General features: G+C 25.3%; 1 protein-coding gene across 1 annotated transcript in view; it reads left to right on the top strand.

Annotated features, from left to right (window-relative positions):
- LOC145832576 (uncharacterized) overlaps nucleotides 1-17,537 on the top strand; it is a 52,873-nt gene that overhangs the window by 13,446 nt on the left and 21,890 nt on the right. The window contains exons 5-13 of the mRNA XM_082939891.1: nucleotides 125-190; nucleotides 13,670-13,830; nucleotides 14,308-14,505; nucleotides 14,765-14,915; nucleotides 15,227-15,438; nucleotides 15,691-15,774; nucleotides 15,979-16,158; nucleotides 16,412-16,631; nucleotides 17,250-17,478. Coding sequence (XP_082796017.1) covers nucleotides 125-190; nucleotides 13,670-13,830; nucleotides 14,308-14,505; nucleotides 14,765-14,915; nucleotides 15,227-15,438; nucleotides 15,691-15,774; nucleotides 15,979-16,158; nucleotides 16,412-16,631; nucleotides 17,250-17,478 — 1,501 coding nt within the window. The remainder of the gene's footprint in view (nucleotides 1-124; nucleotides 191-13,669; nucleotides 13,831-14,307; nucleotides 14,506-14,764; nucleotides 14,916-15,226; nucleotides 15,439-15,690; nucleotides 15,775-15,978; nucleotides 16,159-16,411; nucleotides 16,632-17,249; nucleotides 17,479-17,537) is intronic.

The raw sequence follows: 17,537 nt of genomic DNA, 5'->3' as shown, positions 1-17,537 counted from the left end.
TGTACTTCCAAATATCAAGGTATTTATAACTTTTTTTAATTTTTTTTTTTTCTATCAAATTTTCACTTAACATGAAGAACATTGTTGTAGTAGTTTGTGTGATATTATATTAATATTTTTTTAGAATACACAAATGAGGATGACGACTTTGTTCCAAAAAAGCAATCATGGATAAACAGAAGCAAAGAAGGTAATTTAAATTATTTTATAACTGTTTAACACCACAAAAAAGAAAGTGGATTTTTATTTATAAATTCATTCTCAATTAAGACATAACACCGTCATAGTGTAGTGAAATGTTTTGTTTTATTGAAAGAAAAATACTCTTTTAAAGTTTTCTTAAAACTAAAAACTAAATTTAACAATTAACTTAAAAAGTTTCAAATATTGTTGATATAAACCATTATTAATTTTAAACAGTGTAGAAAATTGTCTTTAAAAAAAAACCTTAAATTTTTCTAAACGCGTTCAAAGCAGCTGTTCAAAGTTTTTCTGACCCTTGTCGCCACTCAGTTTGAAGGTCTTATGTGATTTTGTGTAATACTCATGTGAATTTGATGTTTTTTTTTCAGACTGAGACCTATTTATTACATTTTTGAAATCTATGCTTAGTCTTTTTTGAAATAAATTTTAAATTAGTTTCTTAGTTATTTTATCCAATTAAAGTCACATGGACTCCAGCATTGACTCTAAAAAATTCTTATCAAAGCTGAATAAAACCTTTAGTATAAAAGTTAAGTCAATTTTAACAAATTTAGAAATATTTTTTTGAACAATGATACAAAATTATAAAATGCAACATTTGAATTATTTAATTTGATATAAATTTTAAACTCAATAAAAATATACTTGAACTTGGAAATATTCTGCAAGTATTTTTAATTTTTAGTATATAAATCATGTTATTCAGTATTGTATATAGTGTTAGTAAAGAACTGTTTTAGTTACTAAACCTTATGTTAAAAAAGAGCAGATTTTTCAAATTTAATATAATATCATATTAATTTTAGTAAATAAAACCAGAATAGTTAAGTACAAATTACTTTATAGACTTTTTTTTAATCAATTTGTTGTCAAATTTAATAAATTTATAACCGATTTCATAGAGATGAAAAAAAATTGATATATATGAGAAAAGTAAATAAATTTTAAATTTAAGCTTTAAGATTGAAAATAAGTCACATTAAATTTAAGTACAAGATAAAAAACTTAAATTTATTTTTTTTTTCACTGTTATGATTAATTATTTCTAAACGTTTTACTTTGTTTTTACCTTGGTTATCGACTTTGCTTAATTATACTAAATTGTTATCAAAAATTGTAATTTTTTTTAACTCAAAAAACTAATTACTACGCATATAAGAGATGTTTTTAGTAAGAAGTTTCCTATTTTTAAGTGCATCAGGTCCTAAGAACAAACCTTTTGTGCGTTTTCTTTTTATCGTTTGATAAACAATATTTTACTAAGCTACATGAAGTTTGTATTTTTAGTATTTAGACATGATAGTTTGAATACTTAATTAAACAGTGCATGAAGGCTACAACTGTGAAGTTTGCTTCAAACAATTTTCATACAAATTCCATTTGATCACCCACACCAGAATCCACACAAACGAAAAACCATTCAAATGCCTGGTTTGTGGCAGAGGTTTTAAGACCAGGCAACATTTAACCAATCATAGCACAACTCACAGCACTAATAAAATGCATGTCTGTACAGTTTGTAAAAAAAAATTTAAAACAAAAGATCAACTTTTTAATCATTCCGTTAAACATAGAGATAAAAATTTTCATTGTTTTTTTTGTGATAAATCTTTCTATACCTTAAACCTACTCGATAAACATAACAGATTACATGATAATGATAAATTCTAAATAAAATATCTTGTTACTGCTCTTAAAGCTAGATTTTTTTATTTCGTTTTTTTTTAATAAACTTTTATTGATTGCACTTTCAGTCAATTTATTTATTTGTGTACCAAAAGTTAAACATTTAGAATTTTAGAAATTAAAAGTGATTAACTTTTTGCCATGTTATTAATCACTTGCTACCATGAAATTAAAAAAAAAGAATTAGGGTACCTAAAATTAGTTGTTTATTATAAAATTTCGCGTCGGCTGCAGTCCTAAGTCGCTTCTGGTTCGCTAATATTTTACTTATTTTTGTTGTAAGTTTTAAGAAGTAAGTTTTTTTTTTCAGTTTATGTTTTGTATATTTGGTTAGGTTGGTTAGGGATAAAGTTGTAGATTAAAGGTTTTGTGTAAGGTGGGTTAGTGATATAGATATAAATGTTCTTAGTATTATGCTGTATTTTCAATTTACCTCACTTGCATAAGTTTGTATAATGTAAAGAATGAAAACATTTCCAAAAACTTACAACTGCAGCCGACCCCAAAATTTCACATATAGTTTCAGATTGTGATATACGTTCGTATCATTTTAGGTTTTTTTTTAATATTTTTTGGGGTTAACGGGATAAAGACTTTATTTAAACACGAGATTTCGCATTCAGTGTCAGGTAACACTAGATGTTTTAAAAATAAAAAAAATATTAAACACTGCGAACTTACTGTAATACAGTGCCTATAAAAAACTATGCAAACTTCTATATGCTTTTTTGTCAATGACGTTGTAAATGAAGAAATTTTTGATTCAGAAATATTTGGGTTATTTTAGAATTTTATCATAAATATATTTTATGTCTTTAATCTATGACCTAAAATTATAAAAAATAAGACAATAAAGTAGAGCGAATGAACATAAAATAAGTAAAGGAAATTAGTTTGAACTGCAGTGTTTTATGTTTAATATGCAAATAAATTTGTTGTCAAAAACTAATTAGTCCATACAACTTGCCACACTACTTACTTTTAGTTGTATTTGAACATAAAGCATGGCTTTAGTACAACTTAATGCAAATAAATCCACTTCGTTAAATATTAAGCTAATTTAAAACAATGAAGAAAAGTTTTGAGTTTTAATTTGAGTGTTGTTGCAAAAGTTGGTCTTTTTTTTTCATTAACCAATTGTAGGTGTTTTTATACTGGTAAGCTTTAAATTATTTGATAGTACAAGTTGTTATTTAGATAAGTCATTATTATAAAATTAAGTATATCTTTAAGCTCCCTATACATTTATCTTTAAACTTTAAAGTAGTCAAAATATTTTTTTGATTCTATTCAACAAATTTAAACTATAACAGCGTTATTTAAACTTTTAAAATTTAAAGTTCAATATAATACAAAAAAATTACTCTTAATGATAATAAAAAAACTGAATTTGAATTCAAAAATAAGGAAAATCTAAAAACTGGTTAATATTTTAAAAGAAAATCATAACTTCAGTTTTTTAGAATTTTATACAATGACGTTTTATGATACACTGAAAACAACATTATATATAGTTCAATTAAATAAAGTTATAGTTTGAGGAAGCTTGTGCTTATATAAACGAAAAAGACAATAAAATATAACAAGTGATGATAAAATAAGTAAATAAGTTTGAACTAGAGTATATAATGGTTAATATGCAAATAAAAAGCTTGTCGAAAACTAATTAGTCAGCTAAAAGCTATTTTATAGAAATTGTAGACAAACTGTTACTGTTTGTTTCATTCCTGATAAAATATCTTATTATTATAGCTATAATAAAAAAAATACTTGTCGTTAGATTTTTTTTAAACTTATTAATTATGTTTAGTTTAAAACAAATTTTACTTGTGTTTTTCATATAAGTAACAAAACTATTTTTAACTGTTAGCATAAATTTAATTGACTATATTCTTTAAATGTATAAAACAGAGAAACTTCAAAGTCTTGAAACTAGTTAGGTTTAGGTACTGCTCTTTAACATTGTATATCATTTAAACTTAAGTTTTAAAATTTTGTTCCATAATAAATTTTATTTATATATAGGAATTACTATCAAAACATAGATTTATTAATAGACTTTTAGTTTATATACATATGAAAAAGTTTACATACCTATAGTTTGTCCAAATTCAAAATGATTATTAGTAACAAAATAAATTCCATAAACAGCATTTTAAACAAATAAAGCATCTCTCTAAAAGCAGTTATTATTTTTCTTTGAAGGAAGATCTGAATACTTTTTCGTAGAAACTTTAATAAAAAGGAATAAATAAAAAAATTTAATCAGAATTTACAAAATTTTAATTTGTAGCTACTTTCGTGACTTAACATTAAATTCACATAATCACAATTGAAATGCTAAAAAAATATGCTATTTATGGCAAGGACTTGTTTGATTTATTTTTTATACTTTCAAACAGTTTTAAAATAAACTACATAGTTATTATTTGATGAAACTAAATGATAAACATTTATTTTTACTAAAAATATTCTTTATTAATAAACTGGCCATTGTTTAATTGATACTATTGTGTTGTTCTAAAACTCTATGTGTTATTAAAATAAAAACACTAATTGTTAAACACGTTATAGACTCGTGTGCGTTTGTGTCTTTAAGTATATATGAATAAGTTATTGTTAAATTATGTAGTTTAAACGATGTGAAACTAATATTATATGTTATACCAAGGTAGTTTTGTCGGTTCAAAGGCCCTGATTTTAACTTTTTTCATGCGTATTTAAAAAACAAAAGTAATTTGTTTCCTAGTTTTTAATGAAAATTTGAGATTTAAAAAGTTTATAAAAAAAAGATTTATTAAAGATAAACTAATTTTTTGTAGTACAATCTAAATTTCTTTTAAACTTTACAGAAATTTTTGAACTTGATTTTCAAGACTTCTAGAAGAAATAATGATACATTAGTTTTTTAATTGAAAATAAAGATTACTTTAAATTAATTTAGTTTAGTTGTTATTCATTTAATATATGAGAAAAACAGTCTTTTTATCAAATAATGGTTTCTTAATAAACAGAAAATACTGGTATCATAAGATATGTAGAATATAAAATAAATATTTTTCGTTTATGATATCATATAAATTAAATTTTGTTGGAATAAAGACTTTTATTAAGGTTAAAAAGTTAAAAAAAACTTGATTATTATTATTTTTTACTTTTTTTTATTATATTAAATGTTATGTTAAGTTCAAAATAATAATTTTAAGTTTTATAAAATTGTTACTAAACATTACACTTTAACAAAGATTTTTTTCAACCTAGTATGACCAATCTTCTGACCTCTAAATAATCTTATGAGACTCTACGGGCTCTGAACTGTTCGAAAACAGCCTTTTTTGACTTCTAACTTTTACTTTTTTCATAGTAAAACCAATCTATCTATGAAGTATATACAAAAAGCAGCTGTTGTTTATTATATAAAATAAATGTTAATCCTTTTCCGTAGAAACTTAATCAAACGTAGTTATAAATTTTATTCAGAACTCACAACAGATAAACAAAGTCAAAAGTTTTTGTTAACAACCTTAAATAACAAATTATAAATTAAAATAACTGGTAAAAATTTATATAAGTTTTTAAGTGGTATTATTAATTACTTAAATTTGAATTCAATAAGTTGTAAACATATTTATTACAACATATAGCTGTTTATCTGATTTAGAATTCAATTTGTATAAGCACAATCGAAATGCTATAAAATATGGCAACTATGGCTTAGACTTACTTTGTTTATGTTTATTTTTTATTTAGTTAGTTTTGCAAAAGAAATAGTTAAACTTTCATTAATACTGAAAGAGGACATATAATTTTTAGATTACAGATTGTTTATACACTGACCATAGTTCAATTGGTATTGTCATATTGCTTTAAGACTTTATCTTTTATTTCAATAAAAAAAAAAAATTATGCAGTTATGCATTTTAAAAAGACCTCATTATTTGTAATTTAAGCTATATGTGCAACTTTTAAGTTGTGAATTTTCTTATTATAAGTTTAATTAGGTAGTTTTAATTATTTAGAAGGTACAAGTTATAAATCCTTTACGTACTTTATTAAAACACAGTAGTGTAATATGGTTTAATTTTATCATATTTTTTGGAAAATTTTGACGTTAAGCTATTTATCTAGTTTTATAACTGATAAAAAATTGCTTAACCATATTTTTTAAGTTACGATAAACCGTTTCAAATTAAAGTTATACTTAAGTATTTTAAATAAACACTTATCAATTTAACATTTGATAATAACATATATTTATTAAAAAATTATCTCAAAAAGAACAAAATTCATGATAGCGTTAAAAAATTTACAAAATAGGACACATATATTTTTACTAAATATTTGAAAATATGCTAAAACAATGTTTTCTTACAATATTAAGTTTAATAAATTTAAAGTTTATCTTTAGAATTTTTTTTTTATATGTTTTAGATTTTTACTTTAACAAAAACTATATTGAATAGTGTTTTAGATTATTTTTTTTGATACTAACTACAACGTTAGGCTAAATTAAGACTTTTTCTAAAATTGGTACAACTAATCCTTGTTAAACAAAATACTTACTAGCAAAAAAGTTTGTGGTAACCTACTTGTTTTTATAACTGCGCATGCTCAGAAACACAGCCAAACATTCACCTAAAACATTTACAAAGAAACACACTGCAAACATGTAAATGAGGTATGTAATTGTAATATTTTTATTTATGATTTTTTAAATATATAACTTCAAAATTACATCATATATCTTTAAATTTTTACAATACATCTATGAATATTAAATTAAATTTTTTAGTTCACATTAATTTTTACACCAAAGTAACTAATAATATTTTTTTATAAATTATGGCATATTACTTAATGTACTTACTATATGTATTCTATCAAGTGTATCAGTATATTTAAAATAAAACTAAGAAAATTTGATATTAAAATTTAAGTAATAATTTACTTTTATTTTTAACCCAAGTTAGACTGAAATTAAAAAAAAAAAGAGTCATAGTGGGTAAAGTTGTATCAGGTCATGTGGTAAATATAATTTTGATTAATTTCTGAACTATGATAATGTTTTTGATGAAAATTATAACAAAGTAAATTTATTTACCATTTTCAGTTTGTTGTTTTTCACAAATTACAAACATTTAAGTTTTACATACTCACAAAAAAATTAAAATGTATTTTTATAACAACAAAATTGCTATGAAAATATGATAAATACAAAATTATTAAAATATTAAAGTGACCTGTTACTAAAAGTTTATATCTGTTTATTAGAATTTTTTAAAAGGTTTTAAACTGTTATTTTGTTAATTTTTGATTTAAACTTCAAGTTAATAAAAAATTCACTTACTGAAAATAGATATTAAAGTATTAAAAATAGATCTTTTGGGTTTATATTACTAGTTTTACTTTAATAGTTCTTATATAAAATTATATTCCTAATAGTACTAGTTTTTCCAGAAACTTTTTTTCTATTTTTTTTTATTTTTTTCTCTTATTCCAGGACTCCAGGTGAATGGCCACCATATAAATATAATAAAACATAAACTGCAGGTTAATTTGTTCCATGAAAATATTTTAATAAAAGTGAACAAAGTTATATTAGTCAATCATTTTTAATAAGGTAGCAAAAATTAAATTATGGTTGTCACATTTTTAGACCACCAAGGATTATTATTTAAAATTTTAGGGTCACAGTTATCTATATTTTTAAATATTTATTAGGTGAATATTTTTAATTTTCCAAGCTATCTATATTTAAGTATTTTATATTCGTTTAATATCCACGATAGTTTGCCATTTTACCTAGAAGTCTTAAAAACATGGAATTTGATACTTATTAATAAAAAGAAACTTAAAACTTATAAAAAAGTATTTTAAAAATACTTTATCCACCATAGTTGATTTTAGTAATTTGTTCTTGATATACAAACCCACTTTAAAATTAAGCCATTAAAGGCTAATATTGTCAATATAAACAAATGCTACATTATACTAATATAAAATTAATATTTCTCAAAAGAAAAAAAAAATTTACTAAAACATATGTGTATTTAAAACGTGGATTATTAAAGTATGATTTATATTAATATTAAGAAAGTCAACAATTGTTACAATATTTTATATTTGAAGTTGAATATTTTTTCTTTAAACCTGAAAGTGTAAATATTTCTCAAAGAAAGTTGACAACAAAACTGATTATGTTTCATAAATAAAGTAGAGGTCATAATGGTAGCTTTGATGTAGTTTTGAATGTAAACAATAAGATGATATTTACATCTAAATTTGTTTAAATATGGTATTAAGGGCATATGGGGGGGGGGAGTCCACCTTGATTTTTACAAGTTGATCTTATTTCATAGAGTTTTATCTAAGCTATCAAACATTTTTAACTGCTTGAAAAAGTTCTAAGTAATTTTTTAGATATAAGTGATCAAGACCAGTGACCTCAATAGATTCCTAATGGCAGGCACAAACTAAAAATGCAAAAAAAAAACTATTTCACTAAAAAATTAATTCCTCCTTCATTATTTAAGCAATCTTCTTCAATTATCACAGAAAGTGATTTAAAGATTGAATGCAGGAAATATTTTAATTTGAAAAAAAAAAATTATAAAATACCACCTACTATTTTTGTTTTTTTAATCTAAAATTTTTATTTTTTAGTATTTTAAAATTCTAACATTCTAAGTTTTTTAAACTAAAAAAGGAACGTTTCCTGAAAGTTTAAGGTCTCTAGCTCAAAAAATGAAGGACTAGATAGATTTTTTAAATTTCTGACCAAATTGACCCTAAAAATTACAATACCTCAAAAGTTAAATAAGATTTTTTAGTTCTATAAAAACTGGGTTGTAGTTTGTACTTCAAGCTTGCATATAAAATCCAATGTTATTTGATTAATAAAAAATGTTGGACCCCCCTATCATCTTAAATGTTAAGACATATTTTAATAATAAAAATATTAGGAATTATTAAGCGTATCTTCCTGGACAAACGCTTTAGGTACTTGTGGTATACAACTCCATAACCAAAAGGTTCTTTGCATACTAGGTCCAAGATTCATGTATTTTGAGAATGTTTTTTGTCTCCTATAAACTAATACTGATAATTGTTGTAAAATAGTTAGACATAACAAATAACTATTTTGTATATGGTTTTTAAAAAATTAAATCAGTTAAAACAAAATATGGAATCATAGCATTGGGGAAATAATGTTATGCTAGCTGGGTGGCACTCTATCTACAGAGAGAGTTTGCAAACATTAGGACCTAGACCAGACCACACTTTCTATCAAACATAGAAATGTTATAAGTTATTTTTTTGAGTTATTAATATTTGCTAAAACTGTTAAAAGGAGACTTTGTGTGCATCAAGATAGATCAGGCTAAATCAGTTTTTTTTTGTAATTACCAAGGATGGTGTTGCACCAAATCAAGCTGAAATTAAATTGGTATTTAATGTCTTTTTTAGTAATAATTTTGGGCTGAATCAATGTTTTAAGCCTATTATGTCTAATATAAAAAGATACTTTACCTTAAACAAGTTCTATAAGTACATAGTAAAAATTAAGTTTATCTATTATAAACTAAACTTGTTTTTTTTTTAAATATTGTAATCAATAAAAATTATTGTATTGATATAATCGCTTTATATTGTAAAATTAACTAGGTTAAATATTTAAGTTTTATTAGATTATAATATATAAGTTTAATATTATTTATGTATTTGTTAAATATTAATTTTTAGCCTAGAGTATGGTTAAAAAAGACAATGAATATAATATAATTTCAGCTTGATATTGATGTGACATCATCCTTGGTAATTACAAAAAAAAAGATTTAGCCTGATCTATTATTTTTATTTTTTGGAAAAAGTTGAAAATTGTCAGTTTTTGTCTAATTTCCAGTAACTTATTAATTAGGGTATATTTTTATAACTGTGATTTTATTTGTCAACAATCATTTGGATTTTGAAGGCAAAATGTCTGATTTGTAAGTACATAGTTTTTAAGTTTATTTTTTAATTTTTAGATTTTATCAAAATGTGGTATTATTTTTTAATAAAGCTTCAATTTTAAAGGCAAAACAATTATTTGCAAACAGGTTAGTAAATTTATCAGTGAGAGGCTACTTATTATAAGGTGAGTGTTAATGTAGTATGAGTAATAAAAAAGTTTAAAAATAGGTGATATAACACTGAAATTAAAATGTTAAATATATGATATCTGTAGCAGTTAATACAGGGTTGCCAATTGGTCAGGAAAAGTCAGGAAAAGTTTAAAAAAATGGCAAAAGTCAGGTAAAATCAGGAAAAAATGGGGGGTTTTGAAAAAAAGTTAGGAAATTTGATACAATTAAAAAAAAGTCAGATTTTGTCAGTTTAAATTTACAAAATTCCTTGTTTTCCAAAGCCTTCAAATGATAAAAATTAATTAAAAGTCCTTTAAAGTCAGAAAAAAATTCCAAAATTTTCCTAGAAAATTATAAAAATATTTATTTTTATTTCCAATGCCTTCATCTGGTATAAATTAGTAAAATATCCTTTATAAAACTGCAAAAATTTTCTATTAACATATTGAACAAGTAACCTACTTGAACAAGCAGATTTTGTAAGCTTTGATCTGTAGCAAGGACACTTCCATGGTGAAACTTTGATATATACACAAAAGTTTATCTAGCATAATTTTAGAATCAAAGTATTTTTTGTTTAAGTAAATTAATGAGTTCTCTATAACTAAGCAGTTATTTAGTATTTTATGTAACAAGTTTCTGTGTATACTTTACCTCTTTATAATTTTTTCAAAGTTGTTTAAATTTACAAAATATGTTATAAGAGATGTATATGCCAAAATTAAGTTTACTTATTATTTGATTTTTTGAAGAGTAAAGAAAATTTCCTTTTACTTCAGTTTTTCTGCTTTTTTTCATTGAACTTAATGATAAATTTGTTAGTTTTTCAAATTTTACATTCATTCTTCAAATATTCAGTTCAATGGCTGGCGCTGCAAGCTAAAACTGTGTCTGCTGCATTTTAAACATATACAAATTTTATACACAAAAAGTTGTTGAAAAGCTTATTTTTTAGAGCTGCATTCAATGCAGTGCTATGTGAATTACACTGAATATAATGAATATAGTGAATAAGAATATACTGCTAATTAGTTTTTGAACATTATACATTGAAAAAGCTACTAAATGTAAACACACTAATACAGTGAAAGTAAAATTTAGCTTTTCAGGTGAATGTTGCAAGATCAAAACCCAGTGCTCAACACATATACAAAAAAAACTTTTTAAGCCAAAAGTTTTAACAAGATTTAAAAGGACATGATTAACCATATTACAAAACTTAATAGTTTTTTGTGTATTTTATTGATAAATCTTTAAAAAAATGGTCATTAAATTTTTTTTTTTCAAATATCATAATTTTTTATTCCAGATTGCCTTAAAGTAAAATAAAATAAAGGCTACCTATCTTATTTACATATAATAATTGAATTTATTTTAAATATAAGTAATTTTGTTTTTTGACAATTTTTAATATTGAAATAAGCAATATGTAGCTAACAAGATACATGCAAGTTTTAAATGTAAAGCTGAAATAGTTAAATACGTAATTTTCAAATCTTTTTTAAAGTTGTATTGTAAGAAGTTATTTAAACATGTAAAATAATTAATATATAAATCCCAAAAAAAAACTTCTATTGCTTTTATAATTAAGTTATGTTAATACATACAAACTTTTTATCAATGTATGATATATTGTAAATTTATGTACTGTATTATGATAAAATTTTTAAGCAACATAGTAATCTGTTTCCTTCATTAAGTACTTTTAAACAAATTTCTCGTATATTGAAATTAAATATAAAATATCTGTTTTTAAGTATATCATGTTTTTTTTTATATTCATATTAAGAAGCATTTAATTCTGAAGTTCAAGTCCTAAATGAGTATCTGCAGATGCTGCTACTAAAAATGAATGATAAAAGTAAACAAACAATTTTTTTTTGTCATTAACTTTTTAAATTGTCACAATATATTTTCAAAATTTAGTACAAGAAACAACTAAAGCAGATAAAAAAGTTTAAACTGTTGAATAACAAAAATTTTTACATTGTTTTTTTACTAGGAGTAAACTGCTGCTTATTTTAGATTCACTTCATTAATTATTTATTCTTATACCTTAGACTTTTTGTTTTAAAGTCAAGTTTTGTCAAAAATACTGTGGCCTGTAGAGATTTTTTCGCTAATACTGATAAATAAATTCTGACACTAATAGTTTGTGAACAGTATGTAGGATCTTTACCAAAGTTTGCTCTTGTTTTACTCTTTAAAATGCACAAACTTTTGGATCACATCAGCTTTATGAATATTTAAGTTGTTAAGAAAACTTAATATAGTTCATAACACTAAATAAGTAAAAATTAATAACATATTCAGTGTAAGAGATGGCTTAAGTAGCAACATAATTATAATTAAAAAAAAAATTTTTGCATCCATAATGTTTGAGAAATAGTTTTAATAAAGTTAAGTATTTTTTCAATTTTTTATCTAAGGTGGGTTAAAGGTAAGAGACTGGATAAAAGTTTTTAATTATTAAGTATACAGTAAAATTTTTGTACAAAAACATTTAATAACAACACTTGATTTTTACTTACCATTCCTAAAAACTATGGACATTTTATTTAATAAGAGTAAAAATGTTTAACTTAAGAAATAAATTTAAAAAAAGGCATATTAGAAAAAAAGAAATTTTGTTTATGTGATCATTAGAGCATGTGATTATGTTAGTATGGGCCAGGCCATCAGTGTTTTATATAAATAAGTTGAAAATTATCTAAATAAAAAAAGGTGTCAGTTTACTCACATCAATAAAAATTGAAAGTATTTTCCATACTCATGTTCATCTATATTTTACTAGTTTTTGTATGTAATATTTTCACTTTTAAGTACAGTTACAAAAAATTTGTTTAATTTTTGCAAAAACTTTTGCTTCAAAGATATAAATTTAATTATTTTTTATTAAGTTTTCACAAACTACATCAGCCCTTCCCTGATGGTTTGTTGCTTGAAGTAAAATACTTACTTTAAAATTGCAAAACAAATGTAGTTTCACTTTGTTGTGCTTACTCTAAATCTGGGGTCTGCAAACTGTGGCCTGCTAAAGGTGAAATGCGGCCCGTGAACATGCAAATGAAAAAGGTTGAAACTAAGACTAGACTTTTTGGGGTTATGAAGTGTAAAACCTAAAACTTGTACTGCGGTTTACAAATATTTTATTTAAAAAATTTTGCGCGCAATCACCAAAATCTGCCCACCCCTGCTTTAAACATATATATGTTGACAAAGTTAACTACGTCTTTTATATTTAACTTTATTACTATTAATGTATTTTATATTTTTAATTGTTTAATCTGTTTCTGTCCTTAAACTTTTTGGGGATAAATTTGATTATATAAAAGTTAATTAAATGTATGTGATCTTTAATGTTAATACAAGTTGGCTTTGCTGAAATAGTCAAACACATTAAATTGCATATTTTTGTAAAAAAAAAACGAAAAACTATTTATGTTTCACATCTAAAGTATAAATCTCTAGGTGATTGTCAGACTGTGCTTTTTTCTAGACTAAAAAATTTAATAATTATACAAAAAACTTGATGATATTACGTAATATAACTCGCTTTACATTGTTTTCAGTACAGTGCATTTTGAACCAAGTTTAAATAAAACAGCAGAATTTCTAGGTTATATTGCACATCATTATTTTTCTTATTTCAGACTTCTCATGGTCATCAGCTACATCTGCTTACCAAGTAGAAGGTGCTTGGAACGTTTCAGACAAGGGGGAGCACATATGGGATAAGTTCGCTCACGAGAGAAACCTTGGAGGAAATAACGAAAATGGAGATGTTGCCTGCGACAGTTACCACAAAGTTAAAGTTAGTTGATTTAACGTGTAAGTATTTTAAACGTAAACAACTAACTTTGAGTACCATTGAAACTACTTACTACTTTTCTTTATGTTTCTTTTCTCAAAGTAACTGCTGTTTTCAATGATTTAGTTTTTGCTACTACAAGTTTGTTAGGTGTGTTGGCAAAAATGGTTTTTAATATAAACTTTACAAAATTGTAAAATTGTTTTGTTTTATCTGCTTATAAATTTTAACAATTAATATTATAAATCAATCGATGTTTTAACAAAAAAGATTACAGTAATATTAGCTTTTCAGTTTTTAGACTTCAAGTATGTGGTTACATATTATCACTTAGATTGTAATTAGCAGTTTAAAATTTAAACGAGTTTTAAAGATTTTTATACTAAAACATGACTAACTAGTATCAAACTAGTTTTAATCATAAAAAGAAAAACTTCTAATTGTGATTTAGCAAGTAATAAAATACTAACAAACCAACAGGAAGATGTGAAAATACTCAGTGATTTGGGAGTCGGTTACTACAGGTTCTCATTTGCGTGGTCCCGCCTAGTGCCCGACGGCATTGTTGCTAATGGTATTTCTGATGATGGGGTCAGGTATTACAATGAACTCATAGACGAGCTGCTTGCTAACAATATACAACCGCAAGTTACACTCTACCACTGGGATCTACCTCAGGTTATTTATAGATTCAATAAATTGGAATTGGAATTTTATAAAAATTAAATAACGTTTTTATTTTTGTTGTTTTAACTAATATTTATATTATAAGATCAGTTTACTCGATGGTATCAGTAACTGTAACATTAATACTAATAATTAGTAGTCAACGATGTAAGTAGAACATAAAGCTTAAAATAGATAATGAAAAAATTAGGATATAACATTTTTTAGATTTATATAAATAAATATTATAAGTACAAGTATATTCAAACAGGCTTTACAAGCAAACTACGATGGCTGGCTTGATCAAACAGGAGTAATTGATCAAGCTTTTGCTGACTACGCTGATTTCTGTTTCAAAACTTTTGGTGATAGAGTCAAATTCTGGATTACTTTTAATGAGCCATGGATTGTCGCTGTGTTAGGTATGTAACATAAATACACTTAAAAGGTTCTACACTTATGTATAAAGTAAGCATCAAGTACCTTAACAGTAAAAACCTTAGCTTTCTTGACTTAGATTACTTCTACAACTTACCATCAAACAAAGTTTGAAGCTTGCAAAGCTTTGTATATTTTAAGTGATAAACGAAGTTTTTTTTTAAACTAGTCCTTCTACATTTCAACATATTAACTTAACATTCAATCAAAGAAAGAAAAAAAAAGTTTCAACAACAATATTTTTACGTTAGTTCGAAATACAACAATTCAGTTTTTAGTTGTACCATTCATTCAGGTTACCACTGGGGATCGTTCGCGCCAGGAGTGTACAGACCACCAGATGGCGCCTACCTGGCGGGACACTCGATAATCAAGGCGCACGCTAAAGCCTACCACGTGTACGACGACAACTACAGGAGCACTCAACAAGGCAGGGTGGGAATCACTATGAACTCCAACTGGGAGGACCCGCAAGAAGCCATGAACCCCAAACACTGGGAAGCTATGGTGGGTTGTGTTGTGCATAACATTAGTGTTTGATTTTTTGTTCCTATACAGATTATGTTCTAAAGCACATAGTTTGAAACATAAATAAAGTACTTTCGGTTTTTTTTAATATATTACTTATTCTAGTAGTCTTTATAGAGCACTATACACTAATTTTAAGAAAAAACAACATTTGGTCTAAATTTTTATAATTTATGGTATATGACTTTTTTTTTAAATTAAATATAAGATTTAAATAAACACTTGTTTTAGTACCAATCAATGGCATTCAACCTCGGATGGTGGGCTGAACCTATTTTCGTGACAGGAAATTATCCAGAACAAATTAGATACAATATGAGTTAAATTATTCTTAATTACTTACATTGACTAAACATAAATGTTTTTTTTTTTTTGATGAAAAAATATTTTGATGTGTTATAATGTATTTTAAGAACTAAAGAGTGATGAAAAGTATCATAAAACTAAAATTATTTTTTATTGATTTTTATATCATAAACCTGTTTTTTAAGCTTCTAAAATAAAACTCATTCTGTTTAGGTGGGTAACCATTCTGAGATTCTTGGTTACGACGGACCTCCGAGGTTACCGGTTTTCACGGAAGAGGAGATAGAATTCAACAAGGGAACTGCTGATTTCTTCGGACTGAACCACTACACTTCAAACTTGATCCTCAACAACGACAACCCTCCCACGGACCTCAACTTTGATGCTGACAAGGTTCGCATAAAAGATGTGAAAAAATAATTGAGACTAAAAGATTACATAATTGTTCTAGCTATTCTTTCACACTAACAGTAAATAACAGAATCGTTGTGCTATTACAACATGTTTTATTATCTATAAATTTTTAAAACAAAGCAAAATTTAAACCGTCTTCAATCTTTAAGAATGACAATAAACTAGGTTCAATGAAAGCACAATTCATATGAAAGTTTTTTACCAATATTTAAAACTCACACAAAACTTTCAGTCAACATACGGAGACGGGTGTCCGTGGCCCGGGTCGGCGTCCAGCTGGTTGTTCCAGGTTCCGTGGGGGCTGAGGAAGATCCTGTCGTTCATCAAGCGGCAGTACGGCGACCCGGACGTCTACATCACCGAGAACGGGATCAGCGGAAGTAGGGACGCCGGCCTCGACGACGGGTTCAGGACCAACTACTACAGGAGCTACATCAACGAAGTCAACAAGGGTTTGTACAGTGGAATGTTCTGAATTTAAGTTTGAAATCTATGTAAAGATTTTATTCTAGTATGTTTTAATGTACTAACTTGTTTGCTTTAACTTGTTGTTAGTGTACAAGTAGAAATTTATGTGAGAATTGTGTTTTATTTTTTCTGCAAAATTGATTTTTTTTCTGTATATCATTTTGTCTCAACAGTTAAGTAAAATACTCTTTTTTTTTTTTTTTACAAAAATTATTTAAAATTATCAAAAAACTACTGTTAAGTATCTAAAATATATCACATAACAACAAAATTTTATTTAAAAAAATGTTGTCATTAGCTTGTGACAGACATAAAATGGATTCATTTTATGTTAAAAATTTATTATAGTAATTAATAACTTTTAGTGAACGGTTAAAAAAAACACTTTTTATTTAGCTTGAGATAAACATAACCTTTTACTTACAGTGTAGCTATGTAGTTTTTTAAGTTTGAATATACGGTTAAGTAATAAGCATCTTTAAAATATCTTGTTCACAACAAAAGTATAAATTTTTCATTATTTTATATCACTCAACATCTTTATAATTTTACACAAAAAGTGGAGATATTTTCACTATATGATATTTCCATTTTTTTTCCAGCACTCAACGTCGACAACGTGAAAGTCAAGGGATACACAGCCTGGTCCTTGATGGACAACTTCGAGTGGGCGTCTGGGTACAACGAGAGATTCGGCATCCACTACGTAGATTTCAACGATCCCGAGAGAAAGAGGATCCCAAAGTCTTCGGCCAAGTTCTTCAACAAGATCGTTTCTCCCAACAACTTCATCACGTCCACCGCAGAACCCTGGACTTACTACCTCGATTTGTAAGTTTCAAGTTTTCAATGAGGTACGTTATAACTGGACAAAATTACTTTATACTATG

Source organism: Thalia democratica, chromosome 3, assembly GCF_965202585.1.
Source record: "Thalia democratica chromosome 3, ktThaDemo2.hap1.1, whole genome shotgun sequence".
Taxonomy (NCBI): domain Eukaryota; kingdom Metazoa; phylum Chordata; class Thaliacea; order Salpida; family Salpidae; genus Thalia; species Thalia democratica.
The sequence above is the reverse complement of the archived record's forward strand: the minus strand, read 5'-3'. Positions and strand labels throughout refer to the sequence as shown.